Consider the following 26,684-nt stretch of genomic DNA (forward strand, 5'->3'; position numbering starts at 1 on the left):
CCAAATCCCTCCAAAGCTCTATCCTCTTGTAGTCATCTTTACTTCCATATATAACTGAGATCCTCCAAGATTCTCTATTAGCCAAGATGAGATTCCCGGAAACCACTTGTTGAGATTCATATAAAACTGAGAACGAAACCATCGAAGATTTCCACAAAATAAGAATACCTCCAGACAAACCATCAGATGGAACATGATAGTAGTCCCAATCCACACCGATTAATTCATCAGCTTCCCTTATACTTATAGAAGATAACTTTATTTCTAGTAAACCCACAAATAGAACTTCATGCTCCTTAACAAACTCTTTCAGATAAAGAGAAGCTTGCTTCTTCTTAACTCCTCTACAATTCCAGAATACTATCGAAGCCATTAATTATTGAAAGGAGAAGAAGTCCCCGGCTTGTCTTTCATCTCCCCATCAAGCTTTCTATTTATAAGAGAAGACTTTATAGGCCCCAATCCTCTTAAGTCTTTTTGTAAGTTTTTTTTAAACACAAGAAGAACTCTCTTCCTTCTTATCAGGTTCCATATTCAAACCATATAAGCCAACTGGAGAATGAACATTTTCTTCTCCTTTATCATTCAAAAGAGAAATTATTGTATCTTCCTTTTCTAAGATCTCCCCCTCTTCTTCCAACTCACTTAACACATTAAATTTATTCAAGTTAGTAGGAATGCAAATATTTTTAGAAACCATACTGGTTTCCATAATCGGAACCTGAGACTGTTCTGCTCCAATGCTAGAGACTTCAACAACTACCTTTGAGGGAGAAATTACAACTACCACAGCACCAACAACTACTGTTTGTTCTTCCACCAAAATTTGATCATCCATCCCCATTTGTTCCTTCCTCTCCACAGCCGCTGTTTTGGAATTATTCATAACATCAGTATAGTTGTTCTAACTGTATTCTTCATAAAATTCAAATCTCGCACCAATGGTCTCCAAGTGCCATTATTCTTGTATTTTCTTTGTCTTCCATAGTTAACATGGATCCAAGGTCCATAGTTATCATCACCATCATAAGTATCCTCTTTCTCCTTGCAAGTAATAACTGTTTTAGAATTCACAGTATGAATATCCTCTGCCATAGTCTTCACTGGTTTAACATAGTCTACTTTAACTGCATTCAATTTTAGATCTGGACATTTGTTCTTCTCATGACCAACTCTACCGCAGTTAAAGCATAGAGAAGTCATTCTTTCATACTCAATTTTTTGAAAAAACTTCCCCGCAAGACCTTCTACCCATACACCAAGGGGCAGCTTGTTTTCAAGTTTAATACGAACACAAATTCGAGCAAACTCACGTCTACTCCATTGGAATATGTTACCATCAATCAAGTATGGAATATCAACTTTCGAAGCAATCCTGCATACATTGATCTCGTCCCAACACTGGAGAGGGAGGTTAGGCATTCTTATCCACACTGGAGCTGATAACCCTTTCAACGTTGAAGGGGAAAACATCGGTGACAATTTATCCATACCAATAATATTCCCTTTAACATACCACGGACCACATTTAAGGATTGAATCCAAAGCTTGTTCTTCATCAAAAGCACATAATGGCCATCCATTACCAAGAACCATAAGATAGAATTTGCAATATTGAGCCCACTGTCTTCTTAGTTCCCCACTGACAGCATGAATAGGTATATTTTCACCAAATACTTTAATAACTAAAGCATTTTTAAGTTTCTTAGCATTCTCTTCCTCATTATGCAAATGAAGTCTCACTGTTGAACCATCTTTGGATATATATTGCCCATAATCCAAATCAGATACCTGGTTGTTTTCTTTCTTCTTCCAAGCATTATTTCCAGTAGGTTCTTTAGTCTTCACGATCAATTCGTCATTCATTATGTCTGCATTTTGTTCTCCCGACTCACAGATCTTGACAGAGTTTAGATCTTCATAAACATTAATCGCACGAGCATTCACCGAAACCTGCTGCATACTCGTGATAGAATCATAAGTTTTGCCACTACAATTATTTTCAACAGAGCTCTTATTTTCATCAACAGTAATAACCAAAGATTCAGCATTCTTCACTTGACTAGCATTTCCCCCTTCATGTAGTAGGATAGAATTATTTATCTCCTTAAAACCAGAAAACGAGCGAATTTATTCATTAATTTAAATAACATCCATAGCTCTTGGTGTTGATTTCTCATTTTTGAAACTGCTGTCAACAATTTCTTTTCCCTTTCTGATCTCAGGTAATATCTTCTTCGTCGAAACAAGACCACCTTCGTTTATAACCAGAGCTTTGTTGTTCTTCATCTTTAATCTCGCATCCTGAGCTGAAATATTTAAACTGATACCTACCGCATCATCACCAAATGCTGGTAATGATCGGATAAGAATCGAAGCACTACCAATTGATGGTCGTCGAATGTCGCCAAGACCGCCAGTCAAGGTAGTCCGGCGAACTTCCGCCGCCATGCAGTATCCCGCCGAAGAAGTCTCAACAAAATTTAAAAAAAAATTCGAATTCTCTCTCTAGAAAAGACCAAACATTCTCTCTCTAGAAAATTCCCTTCCTTGCTTTTGGTTTTGCTAAGTGATTCTTATGAATAAACTAGTCTTCTTTACCCTTTCTATACTTCATTAATATTTTCTAAATTGAAGTATATATGTGATGCTGTTAGAACTTGAACACAAAAAATCATCGAACAAATAGTAAATTTTAACAAACCAAATAGATTTTCTTCATAAGAAAATAAACACGAATAAGAAAGATACAATGATCCTTTTTCGAGACGACATTCTCTCCCAACCTCTAGACGATGCTAGAATCCCTAACCAAAATTGTGGATAGCAAGAACACTTACAAAATTTGCATGGAAAAAAATAACACCAACAAAAAGCCTAAAATAACTCTCCCTATTTTCCCCCAAAAACCTGAATTTATTCCTCCATGTTTTCTCCCACCTCCTTTGATAAGTGATCCACTCTTCTAATTCTCCTCCCTTTCCAACCCAGTCCTTTAATTATCCTCTCTTTCTCCCCACTCCTGGGCCCACATCTTTGACCACCACTGATGCATTCAATAGCCTTCATTTATGTTTATTCTGAAAACTATTGTAATTTGTGTTTTTTATGTTTTATTTTTGTTTACCCAATGATGGAAGGCAACCAATGATCATGAGTAGGTTAGGTGCTCTTAAGTCATGTCATTCCTTTGGTTTGCTGGCTTTCTTTGATTCTTTGGGTATTTATCTTTGTGCTGTTTTGTCTCTTATTGGGCTTGGGCCATTACCCCCTTTGTTGTTTGGTGTTTGGAGTCCTCAGCCTTGGGATTATTTGGGGCTGTTGTGCCTCCTTGGTAGCTGTTATAGCTGCTGGATGCTTGGGTTCTTGGGCTGGTCAAGCCTTTTCCTTGGTTTTTGTTTGGTTTCTGGCTATTTCAATTCTTGCTGGTTGTTGGTCTACTTGTTCGTTTGGTTCTTGGGCTTGCCGTGCCTTTTTTCCCTTGGTTTTCTCCCTCTGTTTTGGTTGGTTGTTTTGGGCGGCTACTTTATGAGAGTGTTGGTTTTCTTTCCCTATTTATAGGGGCTGATGGCTGCTGTTGGAGGGAGTTGTTGAACCTTATTTGTCTCTAAAACGTGAGGGTTTTCTTCTAAATCTTGAAAGTTTCCTCTTCTCTACTTATTTCTTCTTCTAAGTATTCTACCTAGTTCTTCTCTCCACAAGTTACCCTTCCATTGTATTCTTCTTTTACAAGTGAGATTGGTGTTGTTGGTCAGTTTGTTGGTATTTGCTGGAGGAGTTGCAACTGGTGTTGGACCTGGATTGTTGTGATGGACCTCTTATTTGCATGTTCTTAGAGCACCTTATTTTCCTATTTTATCGTTTCATGTGAGGTGACTACTTGTTGGTTGTTCTGAGGGTATTTCTCTTTAATTTAAGTTTTATTATTTCCTAAAACTATTTAAGTTTTTGCATCTGGTTGGATTTTGTTGGTGGTTTGTTAACTTAATTTTGGATTGAGTTGTGTTCTGTTTCTCTTAAGTGTTCTCCTTTGGTTTTAAGTCTATTTGGATCCCATCAACCGGTCCATCAATACTCCCCCCCCCAAAAAAAAATGTCACCTTGTCCTCAAGGGAACCGCTTTTGAATAATCTAGTAGTACTCGACGTGGCTTCACTCCGTTAGGTTCTTCCACTTTATCAACACTTCTTTTCTTCATGTTACTCCTTGGCGCATTCCTTCAACCTCAAATGGTTCTAACAACACCTCCATGTCACTCATCAAGGTCGGTGGAAGTGCATAAAACGGCATGTGCTCTCCTATCATACATCATAACTGGGACACATGAAATACTGGGTGGATGAATAACAATGGTGGTAATTGTAGGCGATATGCCACGCACCAATGCGCTCCTCTATCTTGTAGGGACCAAAACAACAAGGTGATAACTTCTTATTTCTTCTTCGTACCAAGGTTTTCTGTCTCTAGGGTCGAAGCTTCAAATAAATGCTATTGCTATCCTCAAACTGAATGTCTCTCTTGCGTGCATCTGTTTGCCTTTTCATAATTTGTTGAGCTCTCAACAAATGCCCCTTTAGCTCCACCAAGATCCTTTCTATGTCTTCCAAGTACTGTTCTGATATCAATTTGTCAAGACTTGAACACCAAAAATCAGCAAACAAACAATAAATTTCAGCAAACCGAATAGATTTTATTGATAAGAAAGCAAACACAAACTACCAAGATACAATGATCCTCTTTCGAGAGGATGATTTTTTCTCCCAAAGTTTAGACGCCGCTAGAATCCTTCACAAAAACAGTGGATAGCACGAGTATTCACAAAATATGCAAGATGAAAAATAATACCAAATGGCCTAATATAACTCTTCCTATTTTTCCCCTTAATCCTGAATTTACTCATCCATATTTTTCTCCCCCCCTCCATTGATAAGTAATCAACCACTTTAATTCTACTCCCTTTCCAAACCCCTCTTTTGATTCTCCTCCCTTTCCCCCACTCCTGAGCCCACATCCTTGACCACCATCCATCAGATGCATGTCTAAAATTCTATATTCATTTGGATTACAATTCATGTGTATTGATTCTTAGTTTTGTTTATTTGTTCATTTCAAGTGTTAAAACAAGTTTATGCTGTCCGATCCTATACTAACAAGACGATTTCTCTAAGATTTTGCCAATATATGTTAGGTTGAAGTAGATTAAAAATAAGAAGTTTTGTTATAAAAATTGGTTTAATTTTTAAAATTCTGATAATTGGGAAATATATAAAGAGGCTCGTAAGGATGCTAAGAAAACAATATGCGATGCAAAGACATTAGCTTTTAGTGATTTATATAATAGATTAGATACTAAAGAGGGAGAAAGATATATGTATAAGTTAGCCAAACAAAGAGATAAGAGTAGTAAGGATTTAGTTCAAGTGAAGTGTATTAAGGATGAGGATAAAAAAATACTTTTCTTAGAAGATGATATTCAACAAAGGTGGATGAGATATTTTGATAAACTTTTTAATGAAGATTGTGAAAATAAGATTGACTATAGTGACCTTAGCACTCTAATTGAAAATAAAGATTTTTATTTTTATCGGCGTATTAGTAAAACTAAAGTTAGAGAGTCTTTAAAGAAAATGAAGGGTGGAAAAGTTGTTGGACCTGAGGATATTCCAATAGAGGTGTGGAAATGCATAAGAGATGAAGGAATTTCATGGCTTACTAAACTTTTGAATACTATTTTGAAGACTAAAAAGATGTCAGATGAGTGGAGAATGAGTGTGTTAATTCCTATTTTTAAGAATAAAGGTGATGCACATGATTGTGAGAATTATAGAGGTATTAAGTTAATGTATCATACTTTAAAACTATTGGAGCGAGTTATGGAGCATAGGTTGCGTCGTGATACTAATGTTTCTAAAAGTCAATTTGGATTCATGCCGGGTAGGTCGACTAGAAGCCATACATTTATTAAGAGGTTTGATGGAGAAATATAGACAAAATAAGGAGGATCTTCATATGATATTTATTGATTTAGAAAAAGCATATGATAAAGTTCCAAGAGAAGTGCTATGGAGAGTTCTTGAAAAGAAAGGATTCAATAATGCTTATATTCAAATCATTAAAGAAATGTATGCAGGAGCTATTACTTGTGTTCAAACACAAGGTGGATTGACCAAGTATTTCCCTATTTTGGTTGGGTTACATCAAGGATCAGCCTTAAGCCCATATCTTTTTGCTTTAGTCATGGATGTTCTCACTAGACATTTGCAAGAGGATGTACCTTGGTGTATGCTTTTTGCTGATGATATTCTTCTTGTTGATAAGACTAAAGAGGGAGTTGAAGGTAAACTTGAATTATGGAGGTCAACCTTAGAGTCTAAAGGTTTTCGCTTGAGTAGATCTAAAACGAATATATGGAGTGTAATTTTAGTAGTAATAGACTTAGTGAGGGGATTAAGACTTTGGGCGATCAAGTCATTAATAAGAGTACACGTTTTAGATACCTTGGATCTATTATTCAGAGTGATGGTGAAATATATGGGGATATTATCCGCAGAATTCAAGTTGGATGGTTGAAGTGGAGGAATGCATCGGGCTTGTTATGTGATAGAAATGTTCCCCTTAAACTTAAGGGAAAATTCTATAAGATGGTAGTGAGGCTTGCAATGCTTTATGGTGCCGAATGTTGGCCATTAAAAGAGAAGCATAATACTAAGTTAAGTGTGGCAGAGATGAGGGTGCTCAGGTGGATGAGTGGCTTTACCCTTAGAGATAGGATACGAAATGAGCATATAGGTGAAAAGGTTGGAGTAGCTCCAGTAGAAGATAAGATTAGAGAGAGTCGCCTTAGATGGTTTGGTCACATAAAACGGCGGCCTTCCGATGACCCGGTTAGGAGAGTAGAGGTATTAGATTTGACTTATGTTAAGAAAGGTAGGGGTAGACCTAAAAAGGCTTGGTTAGAAAATATTAGGAATGACCTTTCTTTATTAGATTTAAATGAGAATTTGACGTTTAATAGGACACAATGGAGAAAAAGGATTCATGTAGCCGACCCCACATAGTGGGATAAAGGCTTGATGTTGTTGTTGTTGTTAAATTTCTTAGAAATAGATTAGAAAGAATCTCAGCTACAACAAACCAAAAATATTATTTGATGATTTTAATACATCTTTGAATTTTAAGTCCTATTTTGAACATTCTATTAAGAATTTCAAACCCATAATTGAAGTCTCAAGCATGCCAACAAAATGTTTGAGTGAGTTTTAGTATTTTGGTTAGTTAATGGATCACCAAATGGATGACATATTGAATTCCTTGTATAATTTATTTATAGAATTTCACAAAAAAATTGACTAAATGATCAATGAATTGAACCAATTTAAAATCTCTATATAGAAATCCTTGTCCTCTCCTCTAAAGGCTATCTAACGTACATCGACACAAAAATCATGTATTGTCAAATATGATCCTATTAAAAAGACTGGAGTCCACGATACCCTTTTGAAGGCGAATTTGATAAACATTTGTAGTTACATGCGTACTCTTTTGAGGATGTAATTAGTGTAGAAGAATATTTAGGATTGCAATGTGAATTCATATCTAATTGTGTTTAATTTGGATGTGCACCTATTTTAGAATTTGTCATAAACCCTACTAGCCAATATGTGATCAATTTTGGGGAGATTGAACCTTTTTTTCTTGGGTTAAAACCCACCTACAGGCTTACACATTAATATCCAAAAAAAGTTTAAGGTCCTTAAGGAGACCTCCTGCTCTCTACTGCTCGACCGAGCTAAAAAAAATAAAAAAAAAACCTAAAAACAGGTGGTCCCCACTAAGCACAATTACAAGGCAACCTAAGAACATGCTAGGTCAGCCAAGAGCCAGCACCCAAAAATTGAAAATTCAGATATACCATTCAGCTCCGTCTTTCCACCCGAAAAATTGGCCGGCGCCAAAAGAGGAGAGCCTCCAAAAACATGCAACAGAGGATTGGTGATCGAAGCAGTTGGGCAGATATGAAACATATATGCAAAAACCCCTGCCAAAATACAAAACAAAAGAAACTGTAGGAGAAAAATGGCGACCCATATTATGCACAAAACCAAACCCAATCAGAAAAAAAAAAGTTAAAAAAAAGTTCGCCATGGTTGCAAAAGCAGAATTATTGAATGAGGAAATTTAAGGAAAGTGATAGAACTCCTCCAAATGAATAATAAAACAAACACAACAGTTTGACCAATTAACAACATGCCAGTCGGGCCAGAAAAGCTTCTTAGGAGACTTATATAACCAACAAAGATGGTACTAAAAACATGAATAGAAGTATGAAGTACTATCTACAAGGGGCCAAAACATAACAAGAAGTTAACTAACTCAGAGTGGGTTCCAGCCACCCAAAACAATCACCCGCCACCATAGAAAAAGAGTAGAATAATCTAAGCAATAAAAAAGACCTGAAAAACATAGCACAGAAAAAGACAACCTAGAAACAACGGGGTTACAGAGGAAACTGACCAAACAAACTTAAACATAACATTAAGAATACCTTTAGTAAGGTAAACCACTGCGATGCAACAAAATTAAACCCTTCATAGTTTTGGGCAGCATATACTTATTAAACTCGATAAAACTGGCTAGTTACAATCCAGTTTAGCATGCCCATCAGCCACATATTTCCTTCATGCAAAATATGGGTAATATTAAAATTGATAGAAGACAAACATTGCTTAATTTTTCTAACGAAGTACAAGTTATCAACATTATGCAAGTAAGAGCTGTTGACATAATTAACAATAAGCATAGCATCAACTTTAAATCAAATATTATGAAAACCTAAGTTCATGCAAAGGTTAATACCATAATTAAGGGCCTAGAGCTCGGCCATGATAGCAGACTTAATAGAAACCCAGCCAGCATAACCCAACACCACCTTACCATGATGGTCTCTGATAAGGTCCCCACACCCCGCCACATTCCCATCAAATGACCCAATTGTATTGAGCTTAAACCAACCTTGTAAACATTTCCTCTAGGTAATAATCCTCTCCTTCGTAGTAACGTGGAAATGTTTTCTTGAATACCAAAATGAACGGCATCATAAGTGTAACCTTTAAAACAATCAAACTTAATAAGATTGTCAGCATGAAGATACAAGATTTTGTCTTTTATGTTGACAATGCACTTAGACATTCATATTAATCATCTCGTGCTTAGACTCAATCCTACTTTTCCAAAGATACCAAATAATAATAATGAGAAGAACATTTCTTATATGACCTTTGGTAGGCACAAATGAAGCTTACATAACATCAATAGTGTTGTTATAAGGCTAATAGAAGTTCTTATTAAACAGATCGTGAAAGTATAGCCAAACTTAAATAGCAATTGGGCCATTAATCAAAACATGATTGGGGGTCTCAACATGATGACAACACTGACATTTAGAAACAATTTTAAACCCTCTTCTAATAAGATTGTTGTTAATGGGTATAAGATTACGAAGAAATCTCCAAGTTAAGATAGAGTACGAAGCATGAATAGATCAATGGACAAATAGCATAATGAAGAGGAACCAAAGGCCTTTCTTCTCTAATTAAATTCCAAGACTTTCTTAAATTAAATTTACCATAAGTAGCCTTATTAAAGAGAATGCAATCCTCTTTATCAAGCTGCAAAGGGACTTTAACAATACTGTTGTAACAACATCAGGAACAACATCCTTTAACATATCCACATTCCACTTGCCATTAGTAATAAAACTTTTAACTAAATTTGAAGATATAGACCGAGTGTTCAGTAATTTATCAATGGAATAATTTTCCATCCATTGATCTTGCCAAAAGAAAACATCACCAGATACAATCCCCCATTGGATATAATTTTTCATATCCCAATTAATGCTACACAGTCTTTTCCAGATAGAAGAATCCACTTTTTTAGTACAAATGATTCAATGTCCTAGGTTCTCCTATTCACCCAATTGTTACCGGTTTTTAACTAGGTTTAATGTTACAGGAAATTGTTACGGCTGCAGGCCAAGGGATGGAGAGCCAATTTGGAGGGATAGAAGAGATGTTAAGGAAACATATGAAGATGTAATCCAAAACTCCATTGGTGGTTCCAATTACTAACCCTAACTAAGATTTGACCAGGATTTCCTTGGCTGAATCTAAAGAAAAGTAGATCGGACGGAAAGGTTCGATGAGGAGAGTTTCGTCCATCAAAATGGAGGCTAGATCGATAGTGGAGGGGGCGGAACGTAAAACCAAATCCAGGAGATTTCGGGCCTCTCTTGTGGGGCTCAACAAAGCAATAATTCATTATGTTAGGAGGGTAATTAAGGGAGAAAGATCTCCTATTTGAATTCAAATAGGAGAGGGAAATTAATAAGGAAAGCATGCTGATTTGGAGGGGATTAGTTAGGAGATATTTTCTAATTTAATAGGATTGATTTGGGTGCTGATTTTAGAGGGAATTTGAGGAGGGCTATTTTGGAATTTGTTGTTTTAGTGTTTGCTATAAGTAGTAGGATTTATGTTATGTTTGTATGGAGAATTTGATTTGAGAGTGCTGTAGTTTTCTTTTTGTGAGGGATCCTAGCAGCGTCTAGGGTTTGGGAGAGAAGGTCCTCCTATTGAAAGAGGATCATTGTATTTTGTTTTGTTTGTATTTGATTTTCTATCAATATAAATCTATTTTTGTGTTAAATCTCTTTGAGTTTGTTGCTGTTTTTGATACCAACGCGCATAAAAAATGTTACATCTGAGCTAATAACGTAGTAGGGATTAACAATTACTTGTTCTAAATATAAGAAAGGTGTAGCCAAATATTATATAAATAGTATAGAAAAAATCACGTAATTGAGGCCAACTCCTTTGTGTAACCGCCTGCTAACTCTTCAGGTCATTGAGTATAGAAAGTTTTCTCTATTCTTGCAAGTTTTTGGCGAGTTGATACAAATCATCTATGAAGGAATGCTTAAATAACATAATGACTCTACGTGTTCACTCTTTAAGATGATTTCATTTGAATTGTATACCTTGATCAGGCATCAATAGCGAGTTCACACTGAGCTTGGCGAGTTAATGATAACTTAGCGAATAGATTAACCTTTCTATTTCAGCTAACTTGCTTCGGATATTGAGGTTAGCTGTCTTAACTTGAATTGAGTTTATTTGATATTTGGATGTACAAGCTAAACTAAAATTAATTTCACATTTTTATTATTTGGTTTTCAATATACATATTCTTAGATAGAGGTTTTTTTTTGAAGGAAATACCAATAGCATTAAAAAAAGAAAAGAAATTACAACCTAATAAAGAGAAACTAAACCATCATATTCCTCATTTAATAAAGACAAAAAACGGAAGAATATCAACACTACTAATGTCATTCCAAATAAAATTACTAAACAAAGCATAGTTAGCACATAAATCAACCAACTTATTCCAACTTTTAGAAAAACTGAATAAAACTTGATTGAACTCCTTTAGAAAGGAAATATCTCCCTCCAATAAATGGTTGGACTTCAAATTGGAAACACCATAAGAGCCTTAAAGAAGCTTGATAATATTGAAATGTCCCATTCAATAATAATACCTTTTGCTTCTAGCATCCAATCTTGAATGACTTTCTTCAACAAAAGTATTGCCATCATCTCCAACTGAGCTACATCTTAAGGTAAGCATGTAAGACCAAAAGCAAGTAAATATTTTCCATTATGATCTATAAACACTCCACCAATACCAGCTTTGTTAGATCTTAATAGAGGAGCATTTATATTGACCTTTAGCCATTCGGGTGGAGGAGGATGCCAAGAAGATGACAGCTGAAGTAGCTGATTAGCATCCCAGATTTCCGAATGAACATAAAAAAGAGAAGAAATCGTAGCAAAAGAAATAACATTTACAACAATAAACACCAAACTATCCTCTTTTCCCTCATGTATAAATTTATTCCTGCTTTTCTAAGAAAAGAAAACTGCTACACAATATAAATTCCCAATGAAAAGATTATTGTATGAAAGCCTTCTCAAATTATCAATGCAATTCACAAAGGAATAAAATTCGGAACTTGAAACCCCCATTTGTTGAGAAGTTTTATAGCAAGAATAAGTACATAACACTTAGCAGCTATGTGATCCGCATCTTCCACAGCAGCACACCCCTCGGCCAAGTATTATGTTATGATAACCTTCTATGCATTTAAAAAGCATAAGATGGAATCACCTCATTAGACATATGTCACCAAAAGAGCTCCACACGAGGCCTAAGCTTCTGATTTTTAATCTAGCTCTACTAAATGTCTTCAGCCATATCTTCCATCAAGCATTCATTAACCATTTCAATAATAATTTTCCCATTTACCTTCACCTTTAGCTCCACACGATCCGTTAGTAATGCAGAATTTGTTAGAACCTGCTGAATTAGATCAACCAAATGCTTGGCAAAGAATTTTCCAAACTAAATTACATTCTAAGTGCCATTAGAGATGAAATTATTTAGACCATAACCCACCTCTTCCAGATCAACAACAAAAGTAGGCCATTTGCTCACACTTCTATCAAGAATCCTTACATCATTTAGAACTTATATAGATTCACAAGTAGAAACTTCCCATCTAACAATCAGACGGAGGAACAGAGCTCCATTAACAATAATCCTCCCAGTGATTGAGCTCCCTTTCTTTACTGTAGTATTCCAAATATCACTCACATATTTTGCAATCAAGTTACAATTAAGAAGAGAGTTTGGTTTATATATAAAATTCGTAGCAAATTTTGCACGAATAGGACCTCCTTTAGAAACCATAGAGTAAAGCCCACAATCACCCCTGTTTTTTGTTTTGCATAATACACCCCAAGCAACATAATGAAGTCCATATTTACCATTATGTTTATGCTAGATAAAACCTCTACACATTCTATCAAAATTATTTAAAATTCTCATAGAAACTAGAGAATGCATAGCCAAAAATATGGGAAGAGAAAGAAAAAACAAATTTAACAACTACCAACCTTCTAATGAAACAAATTTTATTCGCCCATGAATTCAATTTTCTCATTGTTTTTTCCATCAGATTTTGAAAATCTGAAGCAACAAGCCTCCTCAAAGCAATCTTCACTCTTAAATAATTCATCTCATTCACAACTTTGAAATCCAACAAGTGTGAATTAGCCTTCTTCTTCTTCATCTTAATGGATTTTCCAAATATAATAACAAATTTCTGCACATTTATACTTTGAACCGACCACCAGCAGTAATTAGAAAGAATACCCTTTACTTTTTTCACACTTCTATCATTAGCTTGAGAAAAAAATAGAATATCGTCTGCATATAATAAATGAGAAATCTTAGGGGCGTCAGGAACAATTTTGATTCCAATATTCCCTCCTTTTTGTATAAAAGCATTAGTTAAAAGCTAGGAACACATTATGAACCGATAAGGAGACAAGAGACATCTTTGTCTAAAACCACTTATTGCTTCAATCCAATTAGAATTGTTGCCATTAACCAAGATAGAAAATCTTGGATCCACCACACATTCCAAAAGAAGTTCAAAAAATTTTGAAGGAAATTTAAAATACTTCAGAACTTACCTTAAAGTACACCACCCTATGCTATCATAAGTTTGCTCCATATCGACCTTGATAGCCACTAGTCCTTTCTTAGCTTTAGATAATCTTAATTTATTGAACACTTCATGATGAGGACATTCTACAGTGGAGAGTTTACCAGAGAAGAGGCCGAAGATCTATGACCATGATTACACCTCTTTATTTGTAAGCTATTATTTGTATTTGATTTATTATTGCATTTTTTCAATTTTACCCTCGCTTGAGGTAGTAGATTCATATGACCCTAGGTGGCACTTTTATTTTCTGGTTTTACTATTGTATTTTGGCTATTTATAGCCCCCTCTTCTTCTTTAGAGGGGATGATTATTATGAAGAAAATTTCCCGCACTTATGTTTTGTTTTTCTTGCATAAAGGTTTCAAATATACAAAGGTGGTTAAAATATATATCATACATGCTAAACCATCACAAAATCATTTTAACTAGAACGAAAAGAAACATAAGAGGAGCCTGTCATCCAGTCCTCTACAACTGTAAGTGAACCAAGGGCGGTCAGCCATTTCTAGTAGCGGGTTCTCCTGAAAATATTCAAAAACCAGGGAATGAGCTAGAGCTCAATAGGAAACACTAACTTTAACATCTACATATGCCTTTTAAATAAAAATCAACATGTATGCTAAAAGTAAGTTAACTCTTACATATGTTTATGAAATGTCATGATTCTTTTGCTAAGTATCACATGTTAGTTCTTATGTATATGCTAAGTGTCACATACTAATTCATATGTATATCCTTTCAACTATGTCACGTCTTTTGTCAAATGTTCTAATGTGCTAGCTTATTCTTTATCTTATACAACCATACCGGAGTACCAGAAATGTACTGATCAGGTACACAAACATATTTTTGACCATTTATTTTCCTTTCCTCTTTTGCCCTGAAGAGCCATATTTGTGCTTTTGCATCATATTTAGTACTCCGCCTTCAACATGCACAATCATTCAATCATTCTTTTCATAGAAACATAGATAGGTAGTGTAGCTTTTTCATATCAATCATATGCATTGAGTATGAGACAAATTTACATGAAAGAGACTTATATGCATTTCTTACTATCAAATAATCAAAACTTTAATGTGCATGAGAATATCAATTATGCATTGATTCATAGAAACATTTAAAATACCTTTCTATCAAGTAATAAGAACATTTCATATGCATGTAATATGTATCAACTAATGAGACATTTCAAAACAGAATATACAAGAATATGAATTTGTAGAGTAAGGTGTTCCTACCTTAAATGTTTCTCCTTGAAAGTATCGTTTCACTGATCTCTCCTTAATACCTCCTCTTTTCAAGACCTAAAGGAAGAATTTACAACCTAAGTTTTCTTATACCAATCCAAAACAATTATACCTCACTATCTTGCACTAACTCTATACATGCCATTAGTAATTTCTCTCCGTAAGTTCATTAATACTCATCTACCCTACCCATACCCTAGAACATATTTATCTCATATCTAATCATGTTCATTAACACATCCAAATCTCATGCTTTTATATCAAATTTGTTCCTTAGAAATATACTTTAAATGCAAATTTTCGGATTTTATTAAAATCTAAAATTTTGGAACCTAAAATTCTTCATAATCTCTTCCAATTAGTATTCATAACATTTTCCCTAACATATATCATTATTAAAACTAATTATTTCAGATTTAAAATAATGTAAAAATTTGGAAAAATATTTTTTTAATCAAAATTTCAATATCTCTTAATTAGAGACCTCTCATGACTCTTCAGAATGACTTTTGTTCACAACCTAGCTCAAAAGCCCTAATTTTGAAAAAGCCCTAATTTGGAAATGCGTGCAACGCATCCGATCGACAGTTTTCGGGTTTTACACTATAATTATATCGAGATGATTTATATAGCGTTGGCCAAACTCGTCCACTATGCTTGAATCAACTCCCATTTAATTAGCTTAAGAGTTAAATTTTATTTGGTTTAGTCTACTAATTAATGGTAAACTAAAATTGATCAACTCGAATAAGGAGGATCTTCATATGATTTTATTGATTTAGAGAAAGCATATGATAATAGAAAGGTAGAGGTAGACCTAAAAAGACTTGGTTAGAAAATATTAGAAATGATCCATCTTTATTAGATTTAAATGAGAATTTGACTTTTAATAGGACACAATGGAGAAAAAGGATTCATGTGGCTGACCCTACGTAGTGGGATAATGGCTTGATGTTGTTGTTGTAGAGAAAGCATATGATAAAGTTCCATGAGAAGTGCTATGAAGAGTTCTTGAAAAGAAAGGAGTTAATAATGCTTATATTCAAATCTTTTAAGATATGCATGTAGGAGCTTTTACTTGTGTTCAAACACAATGTGGTTTGACCAAGTATTTTCCTATTTCGGTTGGATTACATCAAGGATCAGCCTTAAGTCCATATCTTTTTGCTTTATTCAAGGATGTTCTCACTAGACCTTTGCAAGAGGATGTACCTTGGTCTATGCTTTGTGGGAGGGGCGGCGGCCACTCTAGGTCACCAGGTGTTGGGCGGTTCTCGGCCAACCAAAGCAAGGGGGCTCATGCCCTAGGCGTGTGGGAGGAGAGGAAGCCTAAGGCGGCTGGCTCCACTCGCTCGGGTAAGGAAAATGCCCAAGGTGTTGGGAAGGCCACTGCTCCTAAGAGCTCGGGAGGGGCTACTCAGGTGGTGCCGACCACCTCATTCACTCCCCACAAAGGGAAGTTCGAACTGGGAATTACCTCGCCGGTCTCCAAGCCCAATACGGTTCGGGAGCTTATCATGAGCTCTATTGGTGTTTCCCCACCTGCAGCTGCTGGGAGGAATGAAGCTCTCGGTCACAGCTTTGATCCCGTTCAGGTAGAGGAAAACAGCAGCTGCCATTCGGGTGAGGCTTCCCCGCGTGCAAGCAGTTTTGACATGGATGATGCAGGATTTGCCGCTTCCGATCGGGAGGCTAGACTGGACAATGAAATGGATGAGTTGGGGGAGGCTTCCGGATCCCAAACTGACATGGATGATGACCAAATGGACAGACCCGAGAGGCAGCTACAGGCGCTGGCAGAGGCGGTCTGTCCGGCGGCAAGGCAGCCCATTGTTTGGGCGGATTGTGTGGACGACCAGGTATGTAATGCCCCTGCAATTGATTCGTGTGGGGAGGGAGCTAAAGAATCCGTTGACATGGACACTTCTATGAATGCTTGGGAGCTGGATAGTATTAGGCGTGAACCACCTCAGGTTTCAGCCAGCCTTAACCATGATGCTACAGAAAACTGCACACAAGATGTTTGTGCTAATGCCTCCAAAGCCCAGAATTCTGCTGAAAGTAATCAGCCGCCTAGCCATGCGGCTAATGTGCAGTCAAGGGAGTTTGCAAGAGGTCCCTTTGCATGGAATAAGGTGCAGCAAGTGCCCCTTACCAGCCTAAACCGTGAGCAATGGGTTGCTAAGGACGGGATCTGTATTGAACCGGAACTTGGCTCCGTCCAAGACAACATCTTGCGATTGGACAAGGCTCTTGTTGCTAAACTTATGGGAAGACGGATCTCTTTCCAATTCCTCCTTGAGGAACTCAAACGACGATGGTACCACTTTGGGGAATTTGAAATTGTTACCATTGCGCCAAATACCTTTATTTGCATCTTCCAAAGCCATGAGGCTAGGGATGAAGTGCTTTCAAGTGGGCCTTGGATTGTGGCTGGGAATATCATTGGTATGGACAAGTGGACCTCCACTTTTTCAGCTTCTTCTATGCATGGTCTCCACTCCCCGATTTGGGTACGACTGCCACAGTTACCTCTCCTCTATTGGGACATCAACAACATAAATCGCATTGCCAACGGGATAGGTGAGCCTCTTTGGATGGACTCACACACTAGCAAATGGGGTAAGTCTTCCTTTGCCCGAATTTGTGTAAGGATAGACTTGTCGAAGAAATTGATCCCGGGTGTTTGGATCAATGGCATCCATGGGAGGTTTTTTCAGCGAATCGAATATGAGGGGCTTACCAACCTATGTTTCGACTGTGGGCATCTTGGGCACGCGAGGGGATGCTGTTCTTCTATACGCCAAGCTGAGGGGACGGCCCCACCCAATGCAAGGGCTGCCAATCCTTCACCGAACTTGCCTGATGAGCAACCCGTGACCAGCACCTTGCCAGAGACGGCACAGCCAGCTCGGGATGACTCCCATAACCGTGGGGCTCAAGCTGATGATTCACTTGGCGATTGGAACCTAGTTACCCGCAAGAAAAAGGGCAAGTCGAGAGGTTCTACTCTGCTTCCAGCTAAGGGTCCTACCAAGAAGACCGAGCCTAGTTCATCTACCCAAGCTCCGGAAACAGACAATAGACAGCAGCTTGAAGACATCTCCAACCGAATTACCAACCCGGCCAGCCGCTCTACCAAGGATCAACGGGTGGTGTTTAATGCTGAAAAACCATCCCAAGATTCATCTCCTAAGTCTGTGAATCTCACCAAGCGACAACACAAGGCATCCAAGGCTTTTATGGAGAAGCAGTTATTGCAGCTTGGTCCGATTGCTGCATTGCCCAGGAAAAGAAGGAAAAACTTACAAGATGACACTGGCGGGGACTTTGTCCCCTTTGAGGATCAATGATGCCTCACCCTTATACATGCCTTCGGGTGAAGGTGGTGTCTATCCGACTGCCGGCGCAATGGGATATCTTTCCGCCTTCGGGCGTGTTGACCCCTTTCTCAGGTATCTCCCCCCGCTGGAGTTGTTCTTTAGGCATTGCTGGATCTCCGAGGGCATGCTTTAGGGGTGGGCCTCATTGTGATTCAAAGGGGCTTGTCCTTGTTTTTTTCCTTGCTTTTAACTTTGACTGTCATACTTGTATGGAGTTTTGCTTTAATAGTTTAGCCCTTCCCACCTTTTGCTTTTTTGTTTTGGGAAGGCATAGGATCCATACTTTTGTACTTTCTCTTTAATCAATGCAAAATGCAAATTTCAAGATAAGACTAGAGAGGGAGTTGAAGGTAAACTTGAATTATGGAGGTCAACTTTAGAGTAAAGATTTTCGCTTGTGTAGATCTAAAACTGAATATATGGAGTGTAATTTTAGTAGCAATAGACCTAGTGAGGGGATTGTTACTTTGGGCGATCAAGTCGTTAATAAGAGTATACGTTTTAGATATCTTGGATGTATGATTCAGAGTGATGGTGAAATAGATGGGGGATATTATCAACATAGTTCAAGTTGGATGGTTGAAGTGGAGGAATGCTTTAGGCTTGTTGTGTGATAGAAAAGTCCCCCTCAAAGTTCAGGGAAAATTCTATATGATGGTGGTGAGACCTGCAATGCTTTATGGTGCCGAATGTTGGCCATTAAAAGAGAAGCATAATACTAAGTTAAGTGTGGCAGATATGAGGATGCTCAGGTGGATGAGTGGCTTTACCCTTAGAGATATGATACGAAATGAGCATATACGTGAAAAGGTTGGAGTTGCTCCAGTGGAAGATAAGATTAGAGAGAGTCACCTTAGATGGTTTGACCACATTAAACGGAGGCCTTCCGATGACCCTGTCAGGAAAGTTGAGGTATTATATTTGACTTATGTTAAGAAAGGTAGAGGTAGATCTAAAGAGACTTGGTTAGAAAATATTATAAATGATATTTCTTTATTAGATTTGACTTTTAACAGGACACAATGGTGAAAAAGGATTCATGTAGTCGACCCCATGTAGTGGAACAAAGACTTGTTGTTGTTGTACAAATTAAAGGTTTGATTTAAGTGATTTATTAGAAAGCCTTAAATTAAATAATTTGATTTGATTTTTAGTAAATTTACTCTATTAGAATTTATTGATTAAATATATACATTTATTTGAAATTTATTTAAGTGATTTCAGCATTTTATTTATGTAAATTCTTGATTAAATCTAATCAATGAATAATTTAGAGTTGATTTTAATAGGGTTTTAATAGGGTTAGAGCGTTAATTTAGTGAATTTTGTTTCGAATCAAAATATTTAATTTAATTAGTTTCGATTTAATTTTAGATGACTCAGGGTGAGTCAATTTGTGCTAATTGAAATTATCGTCTCTTAAATTTAACTCTAATCGAGTGGGTCTTGAGTCAATATCGAGTTTATTTGGGTTAGATACCGATTGGATTGAATTGATTTTGATTTAGGTCGAGTTATCAAGTCGAGTCGATATTATATCACTAGGTATCCACCTAAGAGGAGTCCTAAAAGAACGACATCTATACTAGGCTACGAAGACCTAGGTGCTAGAGTTGATTTCGGGATAACTGACCTCGAATAATGAGGCCAACAGTAAGGACCCCCACTCCTTTCTTTAAAACCCCCTTCATTTTTCCTAATACGAGGAAGAATATTTACTAGTCCAAGGGATTTAAGTTCCTTTTGAAGTTTAAATTTAGCACTAGCTAAACTACCCTCACATTCATCCTTGAAATCATTAGGTCTATTCACCAGAGAATTTCCACCAGCAGGATGAGGAGTTTTCAACACCAAGCCATTATCAACTTCTTTACCCTTGCCAACAACAGGGGGACTAGATTTCATTAAAGTAGATGAAGGTGGGTTCCCTTATCACCAAAGGAGCCTTCTTAGTAATCTTTCTTTGCTGGACGAAACCATCTACTTTCCTAGAGGAATTAGAATTACCAAGGCTCTTGGAAGAAGATAGGGCTACCATGTCCGAATAATCTGCTAAAAAGGCGTACTTAAGAAATTATGAAAAAAAAAACAGGGAGTTTCTCACTCTAGAAACGGGGAGTTCTCACTCTAGAAGGGAGCCAGTAGTATGGGTGGAGATGGAGAGGAGGCCGACGGGTTGGGAACTAAGAAGAAGGTGGTCGGCGGTGGGGAAAGGGGAAGAAGAAAAGAAAATAACAACAAATACGAACTGCGAGCCCGGTCTCCTACGGTTATCTCTTCTCTTCTCTCAAGAGCTCACAAGAAAGAAGAAGACAAATGCTGGAAATTTTATGCAAATCATCATTAACCCTAATACAATGACTATGGCTTTATAATATAGGCCTCCAAAAAAAAAAAAAAAATATAGGCCTCCAAAATGAAGGAAATAAAAAGACATACATGCTCTCGGGGCTTCAACATAAAAAGAGATCTCTCACAATGGTACAATAGTAAAACTGAAATAAACATAAAAGAAATACATAGATGCATCATAAATAGAGACTCTAAATCATAGCCGTCGATCTACGATTCCTCCGATGGTAGACGCGTCGGAATCTTCTGCTGACGTCCTCACATGGAGTTTGTATAAAGGCTTTGAAATGTATTTAGACTATCACTTACAAACTGGAAATTCCTAAAAGTGGTGGAATTATTCCCATCTTTAATATTTTTTATTTAAATTTATTACTGGAACCTGTTGTCAATACATTGGATTTTCTCTTTCCCTTCCCTCCATATGAATTCACTTCCAACAACTTATCAGATGGATCCACTGGTCTAGTTTTAGAAATAACTTATATACAAGGATTATATCAACCACTAATAGTGGATATCACGTATTTGTTGTGCCAGCGGATGTTGTAACTCTATATGAATTAACTTGCAGGAGAACAATTGTTGCCTAGATTTGCATGCATCAAATAATTAATTTATTAGAGCTGAATTATTCTAAATGCAGCTTAATAATACAAATAAGAATGTTTATGTTTATTTGGAATGCAATTTGTGTGCATTGATTCTTAGTTTTTATTTTCATGTTCATTTTAATTTTAGAGACATGCCAATGGTCGACTCCTATATGAATGATAAGTATTCTCTAGCATATTGAAAAGCCTGTTAGGTCCAAGTGATGACTGCATGGCTTCAAGTTAGCCCATTGAATTCCAATTTGTACAAATAGAGTTCAAAATTATTACCACATTTAGGCATTGCTATCTCAACTAATTTTTGTTGCAATTTTCCCTATCATTGTTTTTTTTTTCTCTACTGCCCTTATTTATGTATTGTTGCTATCCTTATTGATGGTTTGTCATTGTTGCTTTTCTCTCCTGGTTACTCTTTCGCACCATAGGAATTGCTATCTCGACTGATTTTTGTTGCAATTTTCCCTGTCATTGGTTTTTTTCTTTACTGCTCTTATGTATGTGTTTTAGCTATCCTTATTGATGGTTGTCGTTGTTGCCTTTCTCACGTGGTTACTGTTGCCTACCTCAATTTCTTGCTACTTTTATTGCCTTGTGTTTTTTGCTATATTACCACTGTTACCATTGTCTACTTTCTCTGCCTTGTTGCTTTCCACCCTTTGCTTGTGTCTTTCCGCTAATTCACAATTCAACCATATTCCTCCTGCTATTCCAACCAATCTTGCGTCTAGGTCATCTGAAGCTAATTATTTTGGGAAAAAATTCCTACTTTTGTATGGATCCTCAAGTATTTCTAAAAGTAGAGTTTATGGAAAAGTTTATATTACTAAAATAAGTGCTGAATTCTCTAAAACCTAATGTTTTTGAGTAGATTTACACAATTTTTTTGAGGTTTCTTTCTTTGGCTCGTTTGAAGTCTATAAAGAGGACCACTAAGGCATATGAAATTCTTTAGAGAGAGAATATCGGAATAAGTTTTAGCTTTCTTCGTTCTTATGTGTGCTTGTTAGCTTTGTATTTTTTGAGCACTTCATAAGTATGAGTACCACTTTTGGTAGGACTCCTATAGCTTTGAGGCTTGGTTCTTCCCTTTTTGGTTGGCTTCTTTTTGTGTTCTTGTATTTTAAATTGTTTAGTTTCTAGTTGTGTATGTCATTGAAATGCTATAAAACTAGATGCATGTTAGGTTTTTCTTTGAAATGTGAATTTAATTATTGCTGAAATTTGATACGACTTGGAAGCAAAGACAACAAATTAAATATGAAGAAATAATAGGAACACAAGTATGGGGGTTGATTTTTGATTACTCTAACAATAACGAAATATATAATTGATCTACTATTCGATAGGTAGATCAACTCTCCTACAAACATTAGCCACCACTAGGAACAACTTAAAAAAAGAAATAAAACAAACCCAATCTCATGATGAATGTAAAACAGCCCAATTAACCCTAATATAATCTTTGCTACTTCCTTCCAAAATCTGAATCAAAATCAGTCATTTTTCCCTAAATAAAATCTTTCCTAATTCAAATTAGTCATCTTTTTCTAAATTAAAGCCTTCCTAAACCGCTTCCCCTTGATTTCTCCTCCTTACATAATGAATAATAGGTCCCCTGGGTCCCTGTAAGGGGCTGAACTTTCCCCTCATGCTACCCTGATTCCACCTAGCCATATGGCTATCGCAGATTTTTGAAAATCCATGTAAGCGCACCATCTCCATATGAGCTGCCATAAAACTCCTACAACAGCTTGGGAATGTATCCCTATGTCCTTTGTAAGATGAATTGCCTCTGATTTAGCAGCTGAGGCCCCCCTCAGCATGTAGCCAAGATGACTGTTGGGTCCTGTAGTAACTCTGCTTTGATCTTCCAAAAAGCTTCATCGTATTCAATCTCCTGTCTTTGCGCTTCCCAATCTAGGACCATAGATATTGATAGAGTTGCCAGCTTTGGTTCGTTCATCTTCCTCAATAGTTCATTCACTGACTTATTCTTCAGTCCTGGGAAATATTAGATCTCAAAATAATATCAAAGTAAATTGGATAACCACCTTTGATGCTACTCAATCATCATTATCTGCTCCAATAGAAACTTTAAACTCTGTTAGGACTTGAACACCAAAAAATCAACTAACAAACATTAAATTTTAGCAAACCGAATAGATTTTCTTGATAAGAAATCAAACACGAACAAGCAAGATACAATGGTCCTCTTTCGAGAGGAGAATTTTCTCTCCTAAACTCTAGACATCGCTAGAATCCCTCACAAAAATAGTGGGCAGCATGAATACTCAAAAAAATTGCATGAAGTAAAATAATATCACCAAAAGCCTAATATAACTCTCCATGTTTTCCCCCCATTATTTCCTTTGATAAGTGATCCACTCTTTTAATTCTTCTCTCTTCCAAACCCCCTCTAATTATCCTCTCTTTAAAACCCCCTCCTTTAATTTTCCTCCCTTTACAACCACTCAATTCTTCTCCCTTTCAGATCCTTGACTGCCGATCTATCAATACCCCCCCTCCCACCCAACAAAAGTGCCACATTGTCCTCAAGGTGGAATGAAGGGAGCTGATGCTGAATAATCTCGTAGGACTCCCACATGGCTTCGTACTTTGATAGGTTCTTCCACCTAATCAATACTTTTATTTTTTCTTCCTTTTACTCCCTGGCACACTCCTTCAACCTCCAAAGATTCTTACAACACCAAGTTATCGTCAAGGTCGGGGGAAGTATATAAAATTGAATGTGCTCTCCTATGACACGTTTCAACTAGAGCGCATGAAACACCAGATGGATGGCTAACGACGGTGGTAACTGTAGGCGATATGCCATGGTGCTGATGCGCTCCGAAACTATGGGGTGATAACATCTCATTCCTTCTCCGTGCAATGGTTCCTTGGCTGTAGGGTTGAACTTCAAGTAAACCTTATCCCTCACCTTAAACTGAATGTCTTTCTTGTGTGCATCTGCTTTCCTTTTCATACTTTGTTGAGTTCTCAACAATTCCCCTTCAGCTCCACCAAGGTCATGTCTCTATCCTCCACGTATTGCTCTACTGATGCCACCTGTGTGCTTCCTTATCCATAATATATCATGTGAGGCTGATCTCTTTCGTATAACACATTGAATGGTGTTGTCTGAGCTGACAAATGATAGGAACTATTATGCCAATACCTTGCCCATGCCAACCATTTTGCCCACAACTTTGGTGTATCCAATAAAAAGCACCAAAGATAAGCCTCCACACTACAATTGACCACTTCAGTCTTTCTCACCATCTAAGGATGATAAGTAGTACTCTTTTTCAAAACAATCCCTTGTATATTGAACAATTTGTTTTAGAACTGGCTCAGAAAGATCTTGTCTCGATCTACTACAATAGATTATGGTATCCCATGTAGTCTTATCTCCTCCTTCATGAAAATCTGCGCTATTGATATTGCTGTATAGGGGTGGCGAAGGGGAATGAAATCGACATACTTACTCAATCAATCTACTACCACTAGTATCATAGTGTATCCTTTTGACTTTGGCAGCCTTTCAATGAAGTCTATGGTCATATCCTCCCACGTCTTTTCTTGTAGAGCTATTGACTGTAGTAGCCCTATTGGTGACATAACTAAATACTTGTGCCTCTGACATATATCACAACTAGCCACCATCTTCTCGACATACTTCTGCATACCCTCCCAATACAGCTCTTTAGTAAGTAGGCGATATATTGTTTTGTCCCTCGAATACCCCCAATGGTTGTCCCCTGAAACTCTTGAAGTAAGAAGGGAATATAAGAAGAGGTATTTGGAGGCACAAATCGCCCATTATGATGCAACTTCTGTCCCACCACTAAATATCCGGGATGGCTGTCCTTTTTTTTTTCATCAGCTCCCTAATTTTCCTCAACCCCACATCCTAATTGCTCTCTCCTCAATGCTTCCCAATCAACTACTAAGGGTACAAACAATGCCATCATTTGGGGCTCCCCCATGCACTTCGATAAATCATCTACTGCTTTGTTTTCAACTCCAGGTCAATACTGAATCTAGAGGTCATATCCCATTAAATTGGAAAGCCACATTTGATGCTCCTTTGCGATCATTCTCCACTCCAAAAAATACTTCAAACTCCTCTGGTTTGTTCTAACGATGAAATGTCTTATCAATAAATAAGCTGCCATTTCTGAATGGCAACACAATTGTCATAAGCTCCCTCTTATAGACTGACTTGAGTATTTCTCTGGCCGTCAACACCTGACTGAAATAGGCCACGTGTCTTTGGTTGTGCATGAGTATTGCTCCGAACCCAAAACTCGATGCATCCAACTGAGCCTCATCTTTAAGTGTAAAACCACACATCCAACTGAGCATCATCATCTCTGCAACACTTAATTTTATGCTTCTCTTTTAATGGCCAACGTTCTATGGCATAAAGCGTTGCAAGTCTCACCACCATCTTATAAAATTTTCCCTTAATTTTGAAGGGTACTTTTCTATCACTCAATAGGACAAATGCATTCCGCCACTTCAACCATCCAACTTGAATTCTACTAATAATACCCCCAACATTCAGCTCCTCTTTTTGGCCGTGGGCCCCCCAACATATCACTATACCCTCATAATGATGTTGCATTGTTCGAAGTTTTAGATTCCCGAATCAACTTTGGCTGCTGAATGTTAAGTTTTAAGTGATGACAGGTGAGAAGAAGCATGATTATGTGCACATATGCCAAACATAGTTAATACCACTCAGCAGACTGCCTATTTTTTGAATTCCCATTTCTATTGGACACTAATCTTGACCCTTTCAAATTGCATGCTAAAGATAGGTAATGATGCTATTACGGTGTTTAGTAATTTGTTTTATTGATGATCATGTAAAGTTGGAATCCAAGTTCCTTTTTCTTTTCTTAACAGGTGTACTCAGCGAAGCTCTTTTTTGTCAAAAAATGGCTTTTATTTGATTTATTTTCTTTAAAATTTCTAATATTCTTATTGTTCATTTGTGTATGCAGCTGAAAAAAGGCGCAGGGAACAACATCGTGATGCTAATCAAGCTGGGTTGAACTCTGCTTACGGTGGAACTTATGGTACTTTGCCATTGGTGAGGAATGCCTTATTTTTTCACTGTCATTTTTTTCATTTCCTTTTTTTCTGATTTTTTTTTCTATTTTTGATAATGGTTGGTGGTGGGAACAAAACTTGCAAGAAAAGGTAAAAAATAAGAAGTATTGTTAAAAAAATTGGTTTGGATGTTAAAACTTTGAGAATTGGAAAATATATAAAAAGATCCTTAAGGAGTCTAAGAAAGGAAATGTGCGGTAAAGATTTTAGCTTTTAATGATTCATATAATAAATTAGATACTAATGAGGGCAAAATATATATAAATTGGACAAACGAAGAGATATGAGTAGCAAGGATTTAGTTCAAGTGAAGTGTATTAAGGATGAAGAT

The 26,684-nt window shown here is 36.9% G+C and overlaps 1 protein-coding gene across 1 annotated transcript in view; it reads left to right on the forward strand.

Moving 5' to 3' along the window:
- The window catches only part of LOC110092453 (U1 small nuclear ribonucleoprotein A-like), a 63,783-nt gene extending 37,381 nt beyond the window's left edge, over window positions 1-26,402 (forward strand). The window contains exon 4 of the mRNA XM_028700077.1: window positions 26,245-26,402. Within this exon, the coding sequence (XP_028555910.1) occupies window positions 26,245-26,387 (143 nt within the window). The 3' untranslated portion in view covers window positions 26,388-26,402. The remainder of the gene's footprint in view (window positions 1-26,244) is intronic.
- Window positions 26,403-26,684: the final 282 nt, after the last annotated feature.

Source organism: Dendrobium catenatum, unplaced genomic scaffold, assembly GCF_001605985.2.
Source record: "Dendrobium catenatum unplaced genomic scaffold, ASM160598v2 fragScaff_scaffold_1446, whole genome shotgun sequence".
In the NCBI taxonomy this organism is placed as follows: Eukaryota; Viridiplantae; Streptophyta; class Magnoliopsida; order Asparagales; family Orchidaceae; genus Dendrobium; species Dendrobium catenatum.